The sequence below is a fragment of the Dipodomys ordii genome, unplaced genomic scaffold (genome assembly GCF_000151885.1).
Source record: "Dipodomys ordii isolate 6190 unplaced genomic scaffold, Dord_2.0 Scaffold17, whole genome shotgun sequence".
NCBI lineage: Eukaryota > Metazoa > Chordata > Mammalia > Rodentia > Heteromyidae > Dipodomys > Dipodomys ordii.
The window spans coordinates 15181542-15203865 of NW_012267233.1; the positions used below are offsets into that span (position 1 = coordinate 15181542).

General features: G+C 40.0%; 1 protein-coding gene across 1 annotated transcript in view; it reads right to left on the minus strand.

The window, feature by feature from the left end:
• Positions 1 to 22324, minus strand: part of Ints8 (integrator complex subunit 8) — a 61550-nt gene that overhangs the window by 5260 nt on the left and 33966 nt on the right. Inside the window, exons 16-23 of the mRNA XM_013012401.1 lie at positions 20569 to 20690; positions 14765 to 14949; positions 14358 to 14391; positions 11685 to 11741; positions 11525 to 11586; positions 7718 to 7836; positions 4963 to 5066; positions 1215 to 1265 (exon numbers count right to left, since the gene is read on the minus strand). Of these exons, the coding sequence (XP_012867855.1) occupies positions 1215 to 1265; positions 4963 to 5066; positions 7718 to 7836; positions 11525 to 11586; positions 11685 to 11741; positions 14358 to 14391; positions 14765 to 14949; positions 20569 to 20690 (734 nt within the window). The remainder of the gene's footprint in view (positions 1 to 1214; positions 1266 to 4962; positions 5067 to 7717; positions 7837 to 11524; positions 11587 to 11684; positions 11742 to 14357; positions 14392 to 14764; positions 14950 to 20568; positions 20691 to 22324) is intronic.

Below are 22324 nucleotides of genomic sequence, written 5' to 3' on the forward strand. Positions count from 1 at the left end.
CTGGACCCCCCCCCAAAAAAATGGAGGAGGGCTAGGAAGGTGGCTCAGTGGTAGAGTGCTTGCCTTGCATGCATGAAGCCCTGTGTTCAATTCCTCAGCACCACATAAGCAAAAAGAAAAAAGCCGGAAGTGGCGCTGTGGCTCAAGTGGTAGAGTGCTAGCCTTAAGCTGAAGAGCTAAGGGACAGCGCCCAGGCCCAGAGTTCAGGCCCCACAACTGGACCCCTACCCCCCCAAAAAAATGGAGGAGCTGGGCTCTGATGTTCATGCCTATAATCCTAGCTACTCAGGAGGCTGAGATCTGAGGAAAGTCTGTAAGACTCTCTCTCCAATTAACCACCAGAAAACCAGAAGTGGAGCTGTGGCTCAAAGTGGTAGAACACTAGCCCTGAGCGAGAAAGTTCAGGGACAATGCCATGGTCCTGAGTTTAAGAGGGGTTTGGAGACATGACTCAGTGGTGTAGTGCCTCCCTAGCATTCAAGGCGGATCTGGATCTGAATTCAATCCACAGCACAACAAAAAGATTTCACATTATAAACACATTAAAATTTATCTTAAAATACACAAATCAGTGTTTAAGTATAAAATTATACAACCACTAATATCTAGTTCTAAAATGTTTAGTATTCAGCTGACTCATACCCATTAGCAGTAGCTCTCCATTCCCTCCTCTCTCAAGGCTCTGATTACCATTAATCCACTTTCTATCTCGATATATTTGCCTGTTTTGAAATTTCGTATTAATAGAATCAAATATATGTGGACTTTTGTGTCTGTCTTAATTTGGCATAGTCTCTAAAGGTTTATCTATCTATCTGTAATCCTTTTTTATGTTTGAATTGCATTTCACTGGATAAACCACACTTTAGCCATTCACCACTTGAGAGACAATGGAGGTTTTTTTTTTTTTTTTGGGGGGGGGGTTGTAGGGCTTGAACTCAGGTCCTGGGGGCTGTTCCTGAGCTTTTTTGTCCAAGGCTCTACCCTTTGAGCCAGAGCACCACTTCTGGTTTTCTGGTGGTTAATTGGAGAGAGAGGGTCTCATGGACCTTCTTGCCCCAGCAGGCTTTGAACCATGTTCCTCAGATCTCAGCCTTCAGAGTAGCTAGGATTACAGGCATGAGCCACCGGCGCCCGGTCATAGTCCAATACTTTTTATATAAACCCTAACATATACATGAAAACAAGTCAGTACTGTAGTATTACAAACTAACCTGTGTGTGGCAATTCAGCAAAGAACAGCACTTTATCATTCTTTTTATTACCTACAAAAACAAAATTATGGTTATTTACAAAAATAAATGAACATGGACTGCAAATGTACCACTCTGGTATAGGATATTAGCAGAAGGCAGCTCCTGGGGTGAAGCAGAACAGAGCGCGTATAGAAACTCTATATTCTGTTTGACTGTGCTCTGAAACTAAGCTGCTGGGAATGTAAACTAACACAACCATTCTGGAAAGCAGTCTGGAGGTTCCTCAAAAAACTAAACATATGACCCAACCATATCACTCCTAGGCATCTACCCTGAGCAACAGGAACCAGAATACAACAAGGACACCTGCACTTCCATGTTCATTACTGCACTGTTCACAATAGCCACAGTATGGAAACAACCCAGATGCCCAGCTACAGGTGAATGGATCCAAAAAATGTAGTACCTATATTCAATGGAATTTTGCCCAGCCATTAGTTAGATAAAATAATGGCATTTGGGGGCTGGGAAGGTGGCTGGCTCAGTGGTAGAGTGCTAGCCTTAAGCTGAAGAGCTGAAGGACAGAGCCCAGGCCAAGAGTTCAGGCCCCACAACCAACCAAAAAAAAAAAAAAAAAAGCATTCACAGGGAATAGATGGAGCTAGAACAAATCATATTGGCGAGATAGGCCAAGATGAGAAACACAAACAGCACAAGGTCTCCCTGATATGTAGATGCTGGATTCAAAACACCAAGATAAGATAAAGTAAACAAGATACCCATATACAGTGAAACCAAAAGAGGTCAGTCTTGAAAGAATAACACCCTATTGTAATACCCAAGTACCTCTTCATATGTGCTAAAATAATATACAGACTGAAAAGAATCCCAAAGACAGGAAACAAGGGACCTCTTCTTAATGTGTTGCATCATTTTTAGATGACTATATTCTTTATCTCATATATGAAATATACACATCTGAGGAACGCTGGGAAGAGGGCGTAGAATCAGAGGAAAGCAGGTGACAAATACAGCAGAGGGGCCTATCATCTGCACTGGGAACTGATGAATGTGAACTAATCAACTTGAGGCTGGCGCTGGAAGGAGGAACTGAGAGAGAAAGAGGAGCAGCTGACACTAAGCAAAAGAAAGAAAGGTACACATCACCCAATCTAGTAGAAGTAGTTCTATTGTTAACGTCTGTAGGGTTCATAAGCTTTATAGATTAAGATAATGATGATTATTGTGAAGGTGAAAAGAAGTTTGTAACTTTAGCTAAGTATAACTATGCCACAGTACTGTGAAACTTATGTAATCACTTAATCTCAATAGAGAAATATTTGAGGGGGAAAAAAAGCTGGGCATTGGTGGCTCACTTCTGAAATCCTAGCAACTCATCAGGAGGCTGAGATCTGCAGATTCCAGGTAGGGAAGTCAGTCAGACTCTTATCTCCAACTAAAATTAGAAAACTGGAAGTGGAGCTATAACTCAAAGTAGTAGAGACTTGAACACAAAAGCTCTGGGACAGTGCCCAGGCCCTGAGTTCAAGTACCCATGACCCCCCTAAAAAAAAAAAAAAACTAAGCCAGGTCACACCTGTAATCCTAGCTACTCAGAAGGCTGAGATCTGATGACCCTGTGGTTCAAAGCCAGCCAAGGCTGTGAAGTCTGTCAGATTCTTATGTACAATTACCAAAAAGCTTCAAATGGAGCTGTGGCTCCAGAGTGCTAACTAACATTGAGCAAATTTTAAAAGCTCAAGGAAAACACTCAGGCTCTGAGTGCAAGCTCCAGAACATGCACCAAAACAAAACAAACTGAACTTAGCCAGCACCACTGAACTCAGGCCTGTAAATCAGCTACTCAGGAGGCTGAGATCTGGAAGATCATGGTTGGAGATCAACTGGGATTAAAAAAAAAAATCATGGGGTAGGGGGAGATGGGAGGGCAGGAAGGGGAAACAAAGGAGGAGGCAACAATGCTTGATAAGAAATGTACTCATTTCCTTGCTCATGTAATTGTAACCCCTCTGTACGGTATTTTCACAATAAAAAAACTTATTAATAAACAAAAAATCACTGCAGTCCATCTCTTAAAAGCAGGACTAGATGTGCGGCTCAAATGGGAAAGTGCTAACTTAGGCATGCAGAAGGACCTGAGTTCAAGCTGTGCCAGTACATTAGATTCTTATCTGCAATTAACCACCAAAAATTGGAAATGGATGTGTAGCTCAAGTGGTAGAGCACCAGCTTTGACTGAAAAGGCCAAGTGAGAGCTTGAGGCCCTGAGTTCAAGCCCCTTACTGACACAAACAAGGGGGGAAATGCTAACATTTATGTCAAAGTTTATTTACTGTAAGTATTGAAAATATTCATTTAAGTTACACTAGTGGCCTCAGAGAAACTACAATGCATATTAAGAGAAAACGAAGTTAAGTGCTAGTGGCTCAAGCCTGTAATTCTAGCTGAGATTTGAGGATTGCAATTCAAAGCCAGCCAGGGCAGAAAAGTCTGTGTGAAACTCTTACCTCCAATTAACCACTGAAAAACCAGAAGTAGAACTGTGGCTCACAGCAGTAAAACACTAGTTCTGAGCAAAAGAGCTCAAGGACTTGAGTTCAAGCCCCACAACCAGAAAAAAAACAGAAAATGAACAAAAACTGATATCAAAGGTGGAAATGGAGAATAGATCAACAGGCACAAATTTGTTATTAGGGAAAATGAGTCCAGAGACTTTAGTATTCAACATAACATAGTTAATAATACTATAATAATACTAGGGGGCTGGGAAGGTGGCTCAGTGGTAGAGCGCTTGCTTTGCATGCCTGAGGCCCTGGGTTTGATTCCTCAGCACCACATAAGCAAAAAGAGCGCTAGCCTTGAGCTGAAGAGCTGAGGGACAGCACCCAGACCCAGAGTTCAGGCCCCACGACCGGACCCCCCCCCCAAAAAAAACAATAATACTAGGTAACTCAGTGGTAGAGCAGTTGCCTAGTATGGGTAAGTCTAGGTTTGATACACAGAATCATAAAATGATAATACTATACTGTATACTAAAAATTTGCTAGTAGAATTTAGGTGTTTATCCCACACACATAAAAAGGTAACTATGGAAGGTAATAGAACTAGCTTGTAGTAATCATTTGTCTATGCATATCAAAAAACACACAATAAGGAAAAAAATTAGGAATTCAGGAGATAGAAACAATAGAGAAAAAAGTTGAGTTTATATCAGTTGTCGGCAGGATATCAGTTGCCAGCAGGATCAAGAGCATTAACTACGATGTTCAAGATTTTGGATTGGATAACTCAAATGGATTAAAATATTTACTATGTTGGAGACTTTTAGGAAAGCCAGGTCAATTTGTTATGAGGGGAGTATAGAAAAGACACAAGTCAGTTATGGACAGGTTGAGTTTGAGGTGTTTTGGGAAAATCAAAGTGAATTTATGAATCATTTGTGAATATGGGCATTAAAAATATGGATAGCAACTTGATCTAGACCAATAATCACATGTTAACTAATGGCTAAGTTCAGTCAAAAAGCTGCTAAGGAAGAAAAACATGTAAAAAGTAAGCAAGAAGAAAGCAAATCTAGGGGGAAGAGTTAGGGAGGTAGAACAGGAAAGGATAGGGGGTAAAACAAAGGAGGGAGTGACAATGCTCGATAGGAAATGGACTCATTACCTTATTCATGTAACTGTCACCCCTCTATACAGTATCTTTACAATAAAAAAAAAAAGCAAGCAAATCTACAAAGACTCACCTGATCTGTATAAACATCAGGGGGTACAGCCTTATTAAAGAAATCAGAACACACAGCTCCTGCCTGGAGATAATAGTGAAGTGCTGCTGAATACTGGTTTGTTGCTAAAGCAGGAAAAGAAAATAATTCTTTGTCATAAATAAGAAGTGGAAGAAATAGCATCTTTTGTAAGAATTAGGTATAACTACAGAAATTAGCAAAAGCTGATGTAACCCATAGATAAAGAATAAAACTTTATATAGATTCAGGATATTACTAAGAAAAAAAAGTCTTTAAAAAAAGTTTTGTCTCCTAAAACTTATTAGCCAAAAATCTAAGTTGTATTTCTCACTAAATTTAGTTGTAAAGTACAAATCTATGAGCTCAAACTCCAGTACCACCAGAAAAAAAGAAAATGATAATAGAACAAAAAATAGTACAGAATTTTACTATATGGAAATATTTATTTCCTGTGTTTAAATTTTGAATCTGTATATCAGTATATAAAGTTCAAAATCTGTCAGATATTAAAGTCTTGATGATAACATCTTTAGGGGATGGGGAAAAAAACTAAAAATTAAAAAACAATTGCTTCAACATAATTTGGAGAGAAAATGATAAAAGTAGTACAGAAAAGACAGTTGGTTCTATTTAAGCTAAATAACAAATACATGGACGTTCACTAAACTTTTCTTTCCACCTTTAAATGTTGTACTCTTAAAAAAAAAAATCAGGGGCTGGGAAGGTGGATCAGTGGTAGAGTGCCTTGCATGCATGAGGCCCTGAGTTCCAATCCTCAGCATCACATACACAGAAAAGGTTGGAAGTGGCACTATGGCTCAAGTGGTAGAGCGCTCGCCTTGAGCTGAAGAGCTGAGGGACAGCGCCCAGGCCCAGAGTTGAAGTCCCATGAACAACCTCTCTCCCCCCCACCAAAAAAAATCAACTCATGCTGGGTGCCAGTGGCTTATACTTGTAATCCCAGCTACTCAGGAGGCTGAGATCTGAGGATCTCAGCCCAAGCAGAAAAGTCCATAAGACTCTTATCTGCACTCAAAAACTGGAAGTGAAGCTCTAGTTCAAGTGGTAGAGTGCTATGCTTAAGGACAAAAAAAAACTCAGGAACAGTGCCCAGGCCCTGAATTCTAGCTCAAGGACCAGCAAGTACATATGCCAACTCCTAAAACACTGATCCTGAAATGACAACAGTCAGAAACTGTCTGTATAGTAAAAAGATATTGTAGAACTGTCATATACGTATGAAAATTCTGCTACATGTAATTGATATGTACTTTAGGAGTCATGGGCAGAGGGATGATGAGGGAGTGGAATTCCATTTCCAAGGATACAAATTATAGCCAGGAACATCCAGAGAAATGTTGAAATTTTACAAATAAAACTTCTTACAAATAAGCAACTTCTTGGATAATCCTTAAGGATGTTTAAGTAACTTCTTGGATTAAAAAAAAAATCCAGGGTCTGGGATGCGTGGCATGCATGAGACCCTGGGTTCCATTCCTCAGCACCACATAAGCAAAAACAAAAAAAGCCTGAAGTGGCGCTGTGGCTCAAGTGGTAGAGGGCTAGCCTTGAGCCAGGCACCAGTGGCCCACGCCTGTAATCCTCGCTACTCAGGAGTCTGAGATCTGAGGGTCATGGTTTGAAGCCAGTTGGCACAGGAAAGTCCATTAGACTCTTATCTCTAATAAACTACTCAGAAAAAGCTGGAAGTGCCGAGCGCCAGTGGCTCACACTTGTAATCCTAACTACTCAGGGGGCTGAGATCTGAGGATCACAGTTCAAAGCCAGCCCGGGCAGGAAACTCTGTGAGACTCTTAACCTCAATAAACCACTAGAAAACTGGAAATGGTGCTTTGGCTCAAGCAGTAGAGTGCTAGCCTTGAGCTGAAGAGCTGAGGGACAGCACACAGGCCCAGAATTCAAGCCCCACGACCGACCAAAAAAAAAAAAAAAAAAAGCTGGAAGTAGCACTGTGGCTCAAGTGGTGGAATGCTAGTCTTGAGCGCAAAGAGGCTCAGGGACACTACCCAGGTCCTGAGTTCAAGCCCCAGGACCAATAGAAAAAAAGAAGAATTAATCAATACTCACCAAAAAATAATCAATATAAAAAATAAGTTGTCAATATAAAATTAAAAACATCTAAAGCAAAGGATCTATACTTAAAAATGCCTATGTTGGGTACCAGTGACACACCTATAACACTACCTATTCTAGAAGAAAAATTGGTAAATCATGGTTCAAGACAAGCCTAGACAGAAAGTTCAGAAGATCTCTTTCTCAAATGATAGCTGGACATAGTAGCATACACCTGTCATTGTAGCTACAAGAGAAGCTGAGATTGGGCAGATCAAGGTTCCAGATAAAGCGTGGGGCAGAAAAATCCTGCAACTATCTCAAGAGAATAAAGCAAGAAATGGTTGTCCTACAATCCCAGCCAGGCTTTAAAAAAGGCTTAAAAAAAGGTAGATTACAATGCAGTTAATAGGCCAGGGAGGAAGTGAGACCTATTAAAATATAATCAGTCCTTACAGGGGATGAAGAAATAGCTCTGTGGTACAGTATCTGCCTACTACCAAGTGAAAGGCCCTGAAGTTAAACCCCATTATTGCTCACACACACACAAAAGAAACAATTCAGTTTTATTCACTCTTTACCAAGAAAAAAATCAGTAATTCTTAAAAATAAATGCATAATATATTGACTTTTCCTTTTAAGAGCTTTTAACAAAATACACGACGATCAATATCTCACTTACCAAAATAAATGTCTGCTTGAATAATTAACCAGGAATGGTTGTTTGGATTTATACTAAGTGCATATCGAACTAGCTCCTTCACCGTGATTGCTACAGCTTCAAAGTCTACAGACTGGAGGCTAAAGGGAAGATATTCAATATTAATTTTTACTTTAAAAGCTAATTTCACATCTATAAATGTATATATATAAAAAAACTCAGTATGTCAGTGGGCATAAATATAATAAAAGCCTTTCCTCTACTATTAGCATAACTTACAATCAATAAAAGAGAGACCCATCATTTCCTCAAATACTTTTTAAGTAATGTTACCTAAAACCCATCAAACACTAACAATATTACCGTGTGACCTAAAATCTACCTAAAGTTTCTTCCAAAGATAAATAACCCCAAATGTAGTCAGGGGTTAGATGTGGCGAATATATTACTTAGTGTTTATCACCGCAACAAAGTCAAGAAAAGGGCAAGGAGCAGAGCCAGCTGCTCTGAGCCTGAGCAACATAGAACTCTGAAGGCAGGGAACCAGAATATAGAACTATAGGATAAAAACTGTAGATAAAAACTGTAAAGATAAAACCCAGGCCAGTACCCAAGAAACACAGCTGTTGCCTCTTCCCTCCAGGAAGCAGTAAAGCTCAGACCATAGATTCAGAAACACTTGAGGTTCAAGTCATGCCCTATCATTACAAGATGAATTTGAACAAAGTACTTCTGTTGACCTGAGGGGTCATCTGTCTTAGAAAACATATTAACTAAATTAGCACTCACAATTCTGCAGTAAATGCTACTCGTATCCATTGTAAAGATGGAGAATTGACACAAAAACAAGCTATCAAAGGTCATACACCTAGTTGAGTGGGGGTTTTGATATCATTCAATTAATTACTCCTTTGTTGCATTTATAAAAAACTGGAAATCAATCATTACAGTCTAAGCTTAAACTAAAGAAGTGAAAAACATAAGCATCAATGCCACCAGTTAATAAAGCAAAAATTGGAGGTTGTGAATGCAGCTCAGTGGTAGTAACTACCTACCACCCTTAAGGCCATGAAGCTTAATCCTCAGACTGTCATGGAATATAACAAATTTATGTGAAAATTAGAAACACAATAGTAGGAAATCTTGAAGTCATGGTGTTATGAAACATCTATACTTCAATTATCAAAGAATGGTACTGCTTTGGAGCTGGGCGCTGGTGGCTCACGCCTGTAATCCTAGCTACTCAGGAGGCTGAGATCTGAGGATCCAGGTTCAAAGCCAACCCGGGCAGGAAAGTCCATGAAACTCTTATCTCCAATAAACCACCAGAAAATCAGAAGTGGGGCTGTAGCTCAAGTGGTAGAGCGCTAGCCTTGAGCTGAATTGCTGAGAGACAGGGCCCAGGCTGAGTTCAAGTCCCACAACCGGGGGGGAAAAAAAAAAAGAATGGTACTGGTTTGGGAAACAAGTCTTAGTAAGTAGAGGGCAGAGTTACCCATTCACTCTGACTCTCCAGTCTCTCTCTTTTTGGTACCAGTACTGGGGCTTGAATTCAGGTCCTAATGCTATCACTCAAGGCTGATGCTCTACCACTCAAGCCACAGACCTCACTTCCAAAACTCTCTAATCTCTACAATGAAAATGGAAGAAAGTCATGTTCTTGCTTTATTGCCTGCTTACTCATGCATGCCTAGCATGCATGAGGCCCTGGGTTAGATTCCTCAGCACCACATAAGCAAAAAGAAAAAAAAAGCCAGAAGTGGCGCTGTGGCTCAAGTGGTAGAGCGCTAGCCTTGAGCTGAAGAGCTGAGGGACAGCGCCCAGGCCTAGAGCTCAGGCCCCACGACCGGACTCAAAAAAAATAAATAAAATAAAATTCTCAAGTGAGGCCGGGCGCTGGTGGCTCATGCCTATAATTCTAGCTACTCAGGAGGCTGAGATATGAGGATCCCGGTTCAAAGCCAGCCCAGGCAGGAAAGTCCGTGAGATTCTTATCTCCAATAAACCACTAGAAAACCAGAAGTGGCCCTGTGGCTCAAGTGGTAGAGTGCTCACCTTGAGCTGAAGAGCGCAGGAACAGCGCCCGAGCTCAGAGTTCAAGCCCCACGACCGACAAAAAAAAAACAACTCAAGTGAGGGAAGTAAGAGAGGATTTCTTAAGCAATTAAGTTTCTATAGCAACTAAGAGAGACACTGATAATCACAGTATTAGAACAAGGAATTATGAAACGTTGTTTTCAAATGGGTAGTTGATTTTCCAATTCTACACATAGATAATCAGAGCCACTTAGACCTTCTTTTCTATCTGGAGGTCAAATACTTTATGTCCATCCACCTTTAGAACTATGTTAGGCTGGAGAATTGGCTCAACTGGTAGACTATTACCCAAACAGGCATGAGGCCTTAAGTTTTAACTCTGATCCCAGGGAGTGGGCACTAGTCGTTCATGCCTGCATCCTAGCTATTCAGGAGGCTAAGATCTGAGAGTCACAGTTCAAATCCAGTCTGGACAAGAAAGTCTGTGAGACTCTAATCTCTCTTAACCACCAGACAACCAGAAGTGGAGCTATGGCTCAAAGTAGTATACTGCTAGTCCTGAGCAAAAAAAGCTCAGAGACAGTGCCCAGGCCTGAGTTCAAGTCCCAGGCCTGACAAAAGAAGTTGGCACTGGAGGCATGGCTCAGATGGTAAAGCACCACTCAGTAAACAAAAGTGCCAGATACCGTGTACAAGTTCCAATCTCAGACAAAAAAAAAAAAGAAAGAAAAGGGGCTGGGAAGGTGGCTCAGTGGTAGAGTGCTTGCCTTGCATGCATGAGGTCCTGGGTTCCATTCCTCAGCACCACATAGGCAGAAAAAGCTGAAGTGGTGCTGTGGCTTGAGTGGTAAAGCATTAGCCTTGAGCTGAAGAGCTGAGGGGCAGTGCCCAGACCCAGAGTTCAGACAACATGACTGGCAAAAATAAATAAATAAATAAATAAAAATAAATAAAAGGGGATGTTTTACCTGTAATTCTTTTTTGTTGTTTTCAGAGTTTTGCTGTGTACCTCAGACAGGCCTTAAACTTGCCCAGCTGAACCTGAAGCTGCAATCTTCCTGATCACAGCCCCCCAAGAGCCAGGATTACGTGCCTGCACCACCTACCATGCCTGGCTTATTTTTAGGAAGACAATTAAAATAACAGAGAAACAGAGTTGTTTGTAAAATCCTGAGATGTGTGGTCTTTTAACTACATTATCTAAAGATATCTACCATCAATAAGGATTTCTAAATTACAAAAAACACATTTACTAAAAAGCCATACAGTGCTCGCTTCGGGAGCACATGTACTAAAATTGGAATGATACAGAAGATTAGCATGACCCCTGTGCAAGAATGACATGCAAATTCGTGAAGCGTTTCATGTTTTTTATACAACTTCGGGGAAGACTGGGGGAGATGGGGGAAGGAGTGGGAAAAAAAGGGAAGGGATAACAAGTTTTCAAGAAATGCACTTTTTTTTTTTGGTCAGTCATGGGGCTTGAACTTTGGGCCTGAGCATTGTCCCTCTGCAATTTAGGTCAAGGCGAGAGCCCTACCATATGAGCCACAGGGCCACTTCCGGTTTTCTGGTGGTTTATTGGAGATAAGAGTCTCACAGACTTAACTTGACTAAGCTGGCTTTGAACCACAATCCTCAGATCTCAGCCTCATGAGTAGCTAGCTAGGATTACAGGCGTGAGCCACTAGTACCCAGCTTGTACTTATTACATTACTTATGTAACTGTAACCCCTCTGTACATCACTTTGAGAAAAAAATGAAATTTAAAAAAAATCATAAAGTACTTACTTGGGAATGGAAGATGGCCAAATAGAAATGTGCTCAGCTGTGATATCATTCACAATGTCTTCCTTTAAAAAAGAAAAAGAAAAAAGGCTATTTTTCAACTGTGAGATTTACAAAGGAAGTTTTTTCAAATATTTCTTAAATGAGATTATAAAATACTGACCCGGACATTGTGAAGTTTCACAAAGAGTGACAAAATAATAGTCAAAACCAATGGTTCCTATGAGAAAGAAAACAGACTGCTTTAGTGTGTATGGGCATTACATGGCTCAAATAATAGCATGCTGCCAAAGAAGCACAAAGACCAGAGTTCAAACTTTATACGACTTCATCAAATAGATATACATATATATACATATATCTGTAATTTATTTATTATTTACTTATTTATTTATCCTGACAATGTCAAAGACACCATGTATTTTCTTAAAAAAAAAAAAAAACCACCGAGCGCCAGTGGCTCATGCCTATAATCCTAGCTACTCAGGAGGCTGAGATCTGAGGATCACGGCTCAAAGCCAGCCTAGAAAAGGAAAGTCTGTGAGACTCTTATCTCTAATTAACCACTAGAAAATGGGAAGTGGGCCTGTGGCTCAAGCAGTAGAGCACTTACCTTGAGCTGAAGAGCTCAGAACAGTTCCCAGGCCCAGAGTTCAAGCCCCACAACCCACAAAAAAACAAACAAAAACACCCTTCTGAAAGCTTAATATCTTTTTTGGTTTAAATTAAGTCAGGTAAGCAGGTTGCTGGTGGCTCACGCCTGTAATCCTAGCTACTCAGGAGGCTGAGATCTGAGGATCGAGGTTCAAAGCCAGCCTGGGCAGGAGAGACCGTGAGACTCCTATCTCCAATAAACCACCAGAAAACCGGAAGTGGCGCTATAGCTCAAGTGGTAGAGCGCTAGCCTTGAGCTGAAGAGCTGAGGGACAGCGCCCAGGCCCAGAGTTCAAGCCCCATGACCGACAAAAATAAAATAAAATAAAATAAGTCAGGTGACAATGGCTTACACCTATAATTCTAGTTACTCAAGGGATAAGATCTGAAGATCAAGATTCAAAGCCAGCACAAACAGGAAAGTCCATGAGACAATTATTCCAATTAACTGACCATAAAACCAAAAGCAGAGCTGTGGCTCAAGGGTAGATTGCTATCCTTGAGCAAAAGAAAATTAAAAGCTCAGAGATAGCATCTAGGCCCTGAGATCAAATGCCAGAATTGGCACAAAATAAATAATTATAAATACATTTTAATTTTAATTTTAAACTTTAATTAAAAATACGGTGTATATACACGCACATCACAGGAAAGCTGGGAGGAGGGCACAGAATCAGAGGAAAGCAGGTGAAAGAATACAGCAGTCGGGCCTATCAGCTGCACTGGACATTGATGAAAGTGAACTAAGCAACTAACTCAAGGGTGGTGATGGGAGGGAGGGATGAGAGAGAAAGAGGAACAGCTGACACTGAACAAAAGGAAAGAAATGTACATATCCCCGGATTTAGTACAAATAATACTATTGTTAAAGTTTGTAGAATTCATAAACTTTGTAGATTAAGAGAATATTATTGTGAAGATGAAAAGGAGTTTGTGATTTTAGCTAAGTATAATGATGCCACAGTACTGTGAAATTTATGTAATCACTTAATCTCAATAAAGAAATATTTGGAGAAAAAAAAACTTAAAAAAAAACCCCACAGCACACAATTTGCACTGAAATGACCATTTAGCCCTATACCTTATGGTACTACCTCCAGGCTCAACTCATCGTAGCACCTTTTTTTGAAGAAAAAGGCAGTGCTAGGCATCAAAGGTAGGGCAGCATGGCTAGTAAACACTCCACTAGCTACCGCCCCACCCCACCCCACCCCCAGCCATCCTCTTAAGATTTTTTTTTTTTAATCACTTTAAACTAGTATTTCTAGCTATCTCCAAAAGAGGTCATCTTTTCTTCCTTAAAATAAGATTTAAAGGATGAAACCTAGGCTATAACCATTGTATTAAAATGACATTAATCCTATCATTCAGAAAATAGAGATAGATTTTACACATTCAGCTGTATTCTGGAGACATCTTTACAATTTCAAAAATACCTGTTATGCTACCAGACCCTAGTGGCTCACGTCTGTAATCCTAGATCCCAGGAGGCTAAGATCAGAGGATCATGGTTCAAAGCCAGCCCAGGTAGGAAGGTCTGTAAGACCCTTATCTCCAATTAACCACTAGAAAAAGTGGAGTTGTGGCTCAATGTGATAGAGCATTAGCCCTGAGTGAAAGAGCTCAGAGACAGTGCCCAGACCTTAAGTTCAAGCCCCATGAGCAACAAAAAAGTACTGTTCTATTGATTAAAACACGATGATAAATGTAAAATAAAATTTTGCATTCATATTTTTTCATTTTCTGTAAGGTAAATTATATGTATGCATATCAAGGGGTGATGTGTGTGTGGGCAAGCAGTGTAAAATTTCAACTCAGGGACTAGGCAGGAGCTTTACCAGGTGAGTCATGTCTCCAGTTGTTATTGCTTTGTTAATGGGGTCACATTTTTATGCCTGGGACAGATGGACCATAATTCTCCTATTTATACTTCCTGCATAGCTAGGGTGACAAGCACTTACCACCATGTCTAGCATTTATCAGTTGAGATCAATCTCAAAAACTTCACCTAGGCTAGTCTTGATCCTTCCAATTTCTGTCTCTGAAATATCTAGAATTACAGGTGTGGGTCACTTTGCCTCAAGTAACAAGTCACTTAAGAATCTAACTAGCCCTTGAAACACTCAATATTTTAAAGTCATTCTACAAAATGCAGAATAGTAATTAGACCAATAAGACTTACCCGTAATTTTTTGATAAAAGAAAGCAGTTCACTCCTACAAAAATAAAATTTATATATATTCAATATCACATATTGAAAAGAGAACAATAATAATTATAGAGGAAGATTTACTAACTCTAGTTTGCACATATGAATTAGTTATTATGACTGTTATAATAAACCAGGGAAACATTTCCTCCGCTTTAATCACATGAGAATTCCTCATACTATCCAACCATTCTGATTTCATGTTGATTACATTATTGATAGAAGAAATTTCCAAAAGTGTCCATGAAGAATCACTGTAGAAGTCTTAGAATTATATATCTTCCATGATATACAGAATAACTGTAGATGTTGTTAAAACTGTTACAAGTGTATAATGAAAGCTCAAAAACTGTGATTGATAAAAATAAATCAATACATACCGATACATTATGCCTAATGTAGATTCTCTCTGCTTTATTAAACTAACTCTGCCATCATTTCCTCTTTTGTGCTGATTAGACACACTACAGATTTGAACAACAACTTCCCAAAGATCTTTAGCTGTCCGTCTACTTTCTTTAGGGCCTGGAAGTTCTTTGCATGTGGCTGCCAAAAGGTGTCCAAGCTACAATACAAAAATCAAAAAACACACAAAAAGTAATTTATTAATTTATATGGTAGTCCTATTCTTACGGCACACTGGAGACAGGTAACTTGCCAAACACAAGAAGCAGTTTGTTATGTATTCAATACAAGCTCCTCCCCAGTGTGGAGCTTGAACTCTGGGCCTGGGTGCTGTCCCTCAGCTCTTTAGCTCAAGGCTAGCGCTCTATCACTGGAGCCATAGCGCTACTTCCAGCTGGTTCTGTTTATGTGGTGCTGAGGAATTGAACCCAAGGCCTCATGCATGCAAAGCAAGCACTCTACCACTGAGCCATCTTCCCAGCCCCAAGCCCTGAAGAATTTTAAGGGTCATTGCCTACTGACAGATCTGAATCTGCTTGAGGAAAAGTATATTTCAGTTCTATCAAATAAACATTATTGTTTGTGAATACTTATAATTAAAAAAAAAAAAAAAAGAATGTAGCTAGGTGTGGTACTGCATGCCTGTAATTACAGCACTTGGGAAGTTGAGACCAGATCATGATAAATTGGAGACCATCCTGGACTACCCAGGAAGACCCTGTCTAAGAACTAAACACCAAATAACATGTACAAAAGCATATACGTACACATGCAAACACACATGCATACATGCGTGCATGCACAAGCGTGCGTGCACGCGCACGCACGCGCGCGCGCACACACACACACACACACACACACAAGTAAAAATGTCAAGCTGAAAACTGGTAGATCTGTTCAAAGCAAGCCTGGGAAGAAAAGTCCACAAACTCTATCTCCAAACTAACCAGCAAAAAGCAGGGTTGGCTCAAGTGGCAGAGCAACAGCTGTAAGCAAGCAAGCCATTGAGATCCTGAGTTCAAACCCTAGCAGCACTAACCACCCTCCCCCAACCAAAGGGGGGAGGTATTGAAGTTGTACCTCCAACAATAGAGCTCCTACTTGGCAAGTACAAAATAACTTTTTTAAAAAGGTATTTGGTATAAACAGTATAATCTCACTTTTAAAAAATAATGTGTAAGCTAGGTACCAGTGGCTCACATCTGTAATCCTAGCTATTCAGGAGGCTGAGATCTGAGGATTACGGTTTAAAGCTAGCCTGGGCAGGAAAGTCTGGGAGATTCATCTCCAATTAACCATCAGAAAACCATAAGTGGAGCTGTGGCTCAAGGGGTAGAGCACTTGCTTTGAGCTGAAAAGCTCAGGGACAGTGCCCAGGCCCAGAGTTCAAGCCCCACAACTGACCGAAAAGAAAAGTGTAAGCTGGATGCCATTGGCTTACACCCATAATTCTAAGTACTCAGGAGGCTTTAATCTGCCCAGGCAGGAAAGGCTATGAGATCCTTATCTCTAATAAACCACTCCCCCCAACAAAACATAAAGTCAAAAGTTGTGGTTTAAGTAATAGAGTGCTCATCTTGATTTAAAAAAAAAAAAAAGCTGAGCACCAGTGGCTCACGCCTGTAAGCCTAGCTACTCAGGTGGCTGAGATCTGAGGATCATGGTTCAAATCCAGCCCAGGCAATAAAGTCCGTGAGACTCCTATCTCCAATTAACCACCAGAAAACTGGAAGTGGCGTTGTAGCTCAAGTGGTAGAGCACTAGCCTTGAGCTGAAGAGCTGAGGGACAGCGCCCAGGCCCAGAGTTCAGGACCCACAACTGACAAAAACAAACTGACAAAAACAAACAAAATCACCTCAGGGACAGGGCTCAGGCCCTGAGTTCAAGCCCCGGAATGGCAGCAATTAAAAAAAAAAAAGAAGAAGTGGCACTGCAGCTCAATTGGTAGAGCGCTCACCTTGAGCTCTTGAAGAATGCAGGGACAGCGACCAAGCCCAGAGTTCAAGCCCCACGACCGACCAAAAAAAAAAAAAAAAAATCATCAACAACAACAACAAAAGTAGCAAAAGACATAGAACACAATGTAAACTGGGATGATTCAAACAATGTGTAGATACATACACACAGCCTTCGATCACGTTTGAAATAAAGAGAGCTAGGAAACTGAAGTTGACAGAACAAGGAAGCAAGATTCACAGCAACTTTCTGCTGCAAGGAATCAAACTGAGGGCCTCTACCACTAACCTGAACGCTCAGCAACTTTTTCTTTAAGGAAAATAAATGGGAGCAAGTGAAGATAAAGGTAGCAAGTAAAGATGGAGCTATTAAGCATTTAAAAAATGGAGAATTACAGACACATCTTATAAATATGAAATAAGCATATATATATATACATACAGACATATTCTAGAAAGTGATGTACTCACTTAGAAAGAAAAGAAACCTTCTAAGAAATCACACAGACAAGCAAACATGGGGAAAACCATCCCAGCTAAAGGAACATGAGAGGAGAGCGCGTGTGACCCACAGAGAGTAAGGAAACACCATCGGAGCTCTGCATGCCGCGCAGGGCTGGCAGGGCAGTGCGGAGATGCCGTTAAACATGCCTTGGACGTCAAACCAAAAACATGGAGTGTCAATCTATTCTACCACTGCTAGCATACCAACCACGCTCACTCCTCACTTTCCTTCAGTTTTGAACTTTGAATTCGGCACCTCAACTCACTCTGCCTGCTTGCTCATGGCTGGCCTACTACTTGAGCTACACCTCCAGCCCAGCCTTTCACTGGTCATTTTAGTGATTGAGTTTCAAGAATTAATTTGCCTAGGCTGGCTTTAAAATCATGACCTTTCTGCCTCAGATTCCTAAGTGCTGAAAGCACAGGCATGTACTACTATGCCTGGTCCAGTTATATGCATGTTTTCTTATTTATTGAAACACAGGTATATAGTCACAAAAAGGAAAGGGAAAGCATGTGTCCAGAATACTCTTGAAGGGGCTGGGAAGGTGGCTCAGTGGTAGAGCGCTTGCCTTGTATGCCTGAGGCCCTGGGTTCGATTCCTCAGCACCACATAAGCAAAAAAAAGAAAAAAGCTAGAAGTGGTGCTGTGGTTCAAGTGGTAGAATGCTAGCCTGGAGCTGAAGAGCTGAGGGACAGTGCCCAGGCCCAGAGTTCAGGCCCCACGACCAGACCCCAAAACAAAACAGAATACTCTTGAAATAATATAAAACCATTTAGTCTGCCCTTTGGATCAGAATGTCAAGTTTGGTAGCATAATAGAAAGTTCACAACACTTATAGGTATTTGGATTATGAAAGTGCAGTTCAGAGCCAGGCACCCATAGCTCATGCTATAATGCTAGCTACGTTTTTCTTCTGGACTTTCCCAAAATAATGTTTAAATAAGTTCCATTCCATATCACATTCAAAGTTTGCTCCAAACTACATTATTTACTCTTTCTTCCTTTTTAGTTCTGCTGCTCCATCATCATCGTTTGTTATTGTTGATGTTGTTGTAGTACCCAGGCCCTCAGAGCAAGTTCTCTACCATTGGAGCTACTACTTTCAAAGTACAAACGTTTTGGTTCTATCAAAAGATTAAGGAGTCAATTACAGAAGGCGGCACACAAAGCTCAAGCCATTATGTGATTGGATGTCTCAGGGACTATCCTTCAACAGGGTCACCACACATCCCTCCTCTTTTTGGGACAGATCAGGGACTGCAACAAGCAGTGAGATAACCTGGTCCAAAGTTGGGCAACCTAGAACAGTTTCCACTGTGTTCTTACACATCACAAGGCCTCAGGTGTATAGTACACAAACATGTTCCTATCTGTCCTGGTACAAAGCTCTGCAAAATTAACTGCTAGGAGAAACAAATAGAGGAGCTCCTCTACTGTGTCAATACTGAATGGCACACTACAATTCTGAGTGTAAATGACAACAACCTTAGAACAAAATAAGTTCACTACTGCCTAAGAAGAGATTAGTTGGCATAAATACTCTAGATGTTAGTACTTTATATTCCAAAAAGTTTGCTAGCGAAAATATCTATGTTTACTCCTGTAATAACTGGATGCTGTGGTGCACACCTGTCATCCAGGTATGTGATCACAAGGATCATGATTCCAGGCCAGCCTAGGGAAAAAGTCTGCAAGGCCTTACCTTAACAAATAAAAAGCTAGGCAGTGTAGCAAGTGCTGATCATCTCAGCTACAGCAGAAAATATAAACAGGACAACTGAGGTCAAGGCTACCATGGGTAAAAAAGCAAGATTCTCAAAGATAAGCAGTATACAAAGGCTGGAGGAGTGACTACCAAACATAAATCCCTGAGTTCAAACCCCTGTACAGAGAGAGACAGACAGACAGACAGACAGGAAAGGGAGATTAAAAGTTGAATATTGTATAACAAATTTTATGAACTGTAAATAAGAAAAAATAATCAATAATTCTTTAAAGGGTTAAGAGCAAATGAGCTGAGTTTTTAAAAGGACACACATGATATATGGAAAAAGAAACTAACCAACACACACACAAAAGTTTTTTTTGTGTGTTTTTGGTTGGTTGTGGGGCTTAAACTCTAGGCCTGGACGCTGTCCCTGAGCTCTTCAACTCAAGGCTACCACTCTACCATGTGAGCCACAGTGCCACTTCCGGCCTTTTCTATTTATGTGGTATTGAGGAATCAAGCCCAGGGCCTCATGCATGCAAGGCAAGCACTCTACTGCTGAGCCACCTTCCCAGCCCCAACAATACAATTTTTATTACAAGTGTTCCCAAGATTTTTAAAAAATCAACAACTGCCAGGCACTTGTTGCTCATACCTATAAATCCTAGCTCAGGATCACAGCTCAAAGCCAGCCCAGGTAGGAAAGTCTGTAAGACTCTTTACCTCCAATTAACCCGCAAAAAGCCTGAAGTCGAACTGTGGCTCAGAACAAAAAAAGAAGAAAAAAATAAAAATCCAACAATCATAGATCTTTACTTTTGATGTTTTCTTTGTGTGTGTGTGTGCCAGTACTGGGGCTTGAACTCAGGATCTTGCGCTCTAGCCACATTGCTTTTTCACTCAAGACTTGAGCCACATCTTCACTTCCAGCTTTTTGCTGGTTAACTAAAGATTAAGTCTCATAGACTTATCTACTTGGGCTGGCTTTGAACCTCAACCCTACGATCTCAGCCTCCTAAGAATGAGGATTACAGGTACGAGCTACCAGCACCTGGCAGTTTTGATGTTTTGTGTACTCAGAAGTATTCTAGGTTGCAGAAAACAGGTGATACCACAAATAGAAACTATATAAATTTACCAACTCACCAAATGAATTTTCACAAAGTGATATAATTACATATTACTTCATTAACAAACATGTTATCAATTCCAACATACCAAGCTTAGAGAGGTAAATACATTCTAAAAGAAGAGTAAAGTCTTCCAATGAAAAATGAACTGGTTTTCATCAGTTCTAGAGTTTGATTTTAGCATTCAACATTAGTTAACCTCTTGCTACCTGATGAGTATATATGTTAATACTTCATGATTTATATGACATTGGGAAACAGTACTAATAAACCTAAGTTAAATGCCTCTATCATCAAAAACTTGTTTTTATTCAATGCTGGAGATCAGTTAGGAAACTGCTCTAACATTAATATCCTCAGCTAAAAACTATGCTGACAAGCACTTGCTGGATCTTACTTCATAGCAGACCAACAATTCCAAAGTAATATAATAATAGTACAATAATACCACTCTAATAATCACTTTATTCAGATTACCTTTACATATGGGTTACTCTGAAGCAAAAATGCAGGAACTTGCAGTGTGAGATACTCATTTTCTCTCCAGTTTAACATAAAAGCAACACACTCCTCAGCTACAACTTGACGAAGAGGAATATCTAAATTAGAAGGAAACAGTTGGAATTACCATCATAACATTAAGAATAAAATGAACATCTACTCAGGTTTCATTTTAGTAAAAAAGAAATCTACAGCTAAAAATTAGAATATGACTATTTTATTTCCCTAAAATTTTTAACATTTCCTAATGATAGATAGCTATAACCTCCACTATTTTCTTTTTTCTTTTTCTTTTTTTTTTTTGGTTGTAGGCTTGAACTCTAGGCCTGGGCGCTGTCCCTCAGCTCTTCAGCTTAAGGCAAGTGCTCTACCACTTGAGCCACAGGACCACTTCCAGTTTTCTGAGTGGTTTATTAGAGATCAGAGTCTCACCGTGCTTCCTGCCCAGGCTGGCTTTGAACTGTGATCCTCAGATCTCAGCCTCCTGAGTAGCTAGGATTACAGGCCCAGCATCCTCCACTATTTTCATTAAAATTATTAATGTTCTAATGTGGAAGTCTAAGGGTTCAGAAATGTCTTTATATTTGAAATGAGCTAACAATAATCAAACAAAATGGTATGTTATAAACTTGCAGCACATTCACAACAACAACAAAAAAGGTAAACTACATAAAATTGCAAAAAAATCTGTTAATATTTTATCCTTTCTAATAGTGTTCTAGTTCAAACATATCACTTATAAGTCTTTTACTCATTTAAAAAATTTACTATAAATAAAATATAAAAGGCTGGGAAGGTGGCTCAGTGGTAGAGCGCTTGCCACGCATGCATGAGGCCCTGGGTTCGATTCCTCAGCACCACATAAGCAGAAAAAGCTGGAAGTGGCTCTGTGGCTCAAGTGGTAGAGCGCTAGCCTTGAGCTGAAGAGCTGAGGGACAGCACCCAGTCCCAGAGTTCAGACCCCATGACCAACCAAAAAAAAAAAACAAATAAAATATAAAAAATAAAAATAAAAAAATTTACTATAAGAGAATTAAATTTTAAAGTTTTTCCTGCTTGTCTAAAATATTATTTCCTTTGAAATAAACAGACCTTCTATACTGTGAATTCTTACAGGTCAAAATATATAGGAAAAAGAAACCAGAGAATGCATTGTGGTAGACTACCCAGAGCTTGACCTATACCATTTTCCTACAATACTTGTAACTCAGTCGTCCAGTATTTATTGGACAGTATTTTTAAAAAGGATTAGTGACAGTAAAAGAAAATAAAGTACATATTTGTACTTGTGCATGTTACTGTGTTCTACACAATACATCAAAGGAATACTCTGACTCCAAGGTGCTGCTTACTTCCTCACAGGAGACTAGGCTCTCCCCAGTAGGGATGATGCTTAAAGTAGAATCTAGGAGTAAGGTTCAGATATAGACTGAGAGGCAGTAATTTCAAGATAATACCACCTGAAACATTAGCAATGGCTATTAATTCCAAGCAAGGCTCAATTCAAATTGTAGTACAGCCAAAAAAGTTAAAATTAAAAAGTGCATTAAAGTAGAGTAGTCCTAATATTCAATTTACCTGAAAATGACAAATCTAACAAGGACATGTATCTGAATAGCAAACTATCTCACTTAGATACAAAGGTATTCAGAGTTGAGGGATAGTTGGATGCCAGTAGTTGATGGCTGTAATCCTAGCAACCTGGGAGGCAGAGACCTGGATAATCATTGTT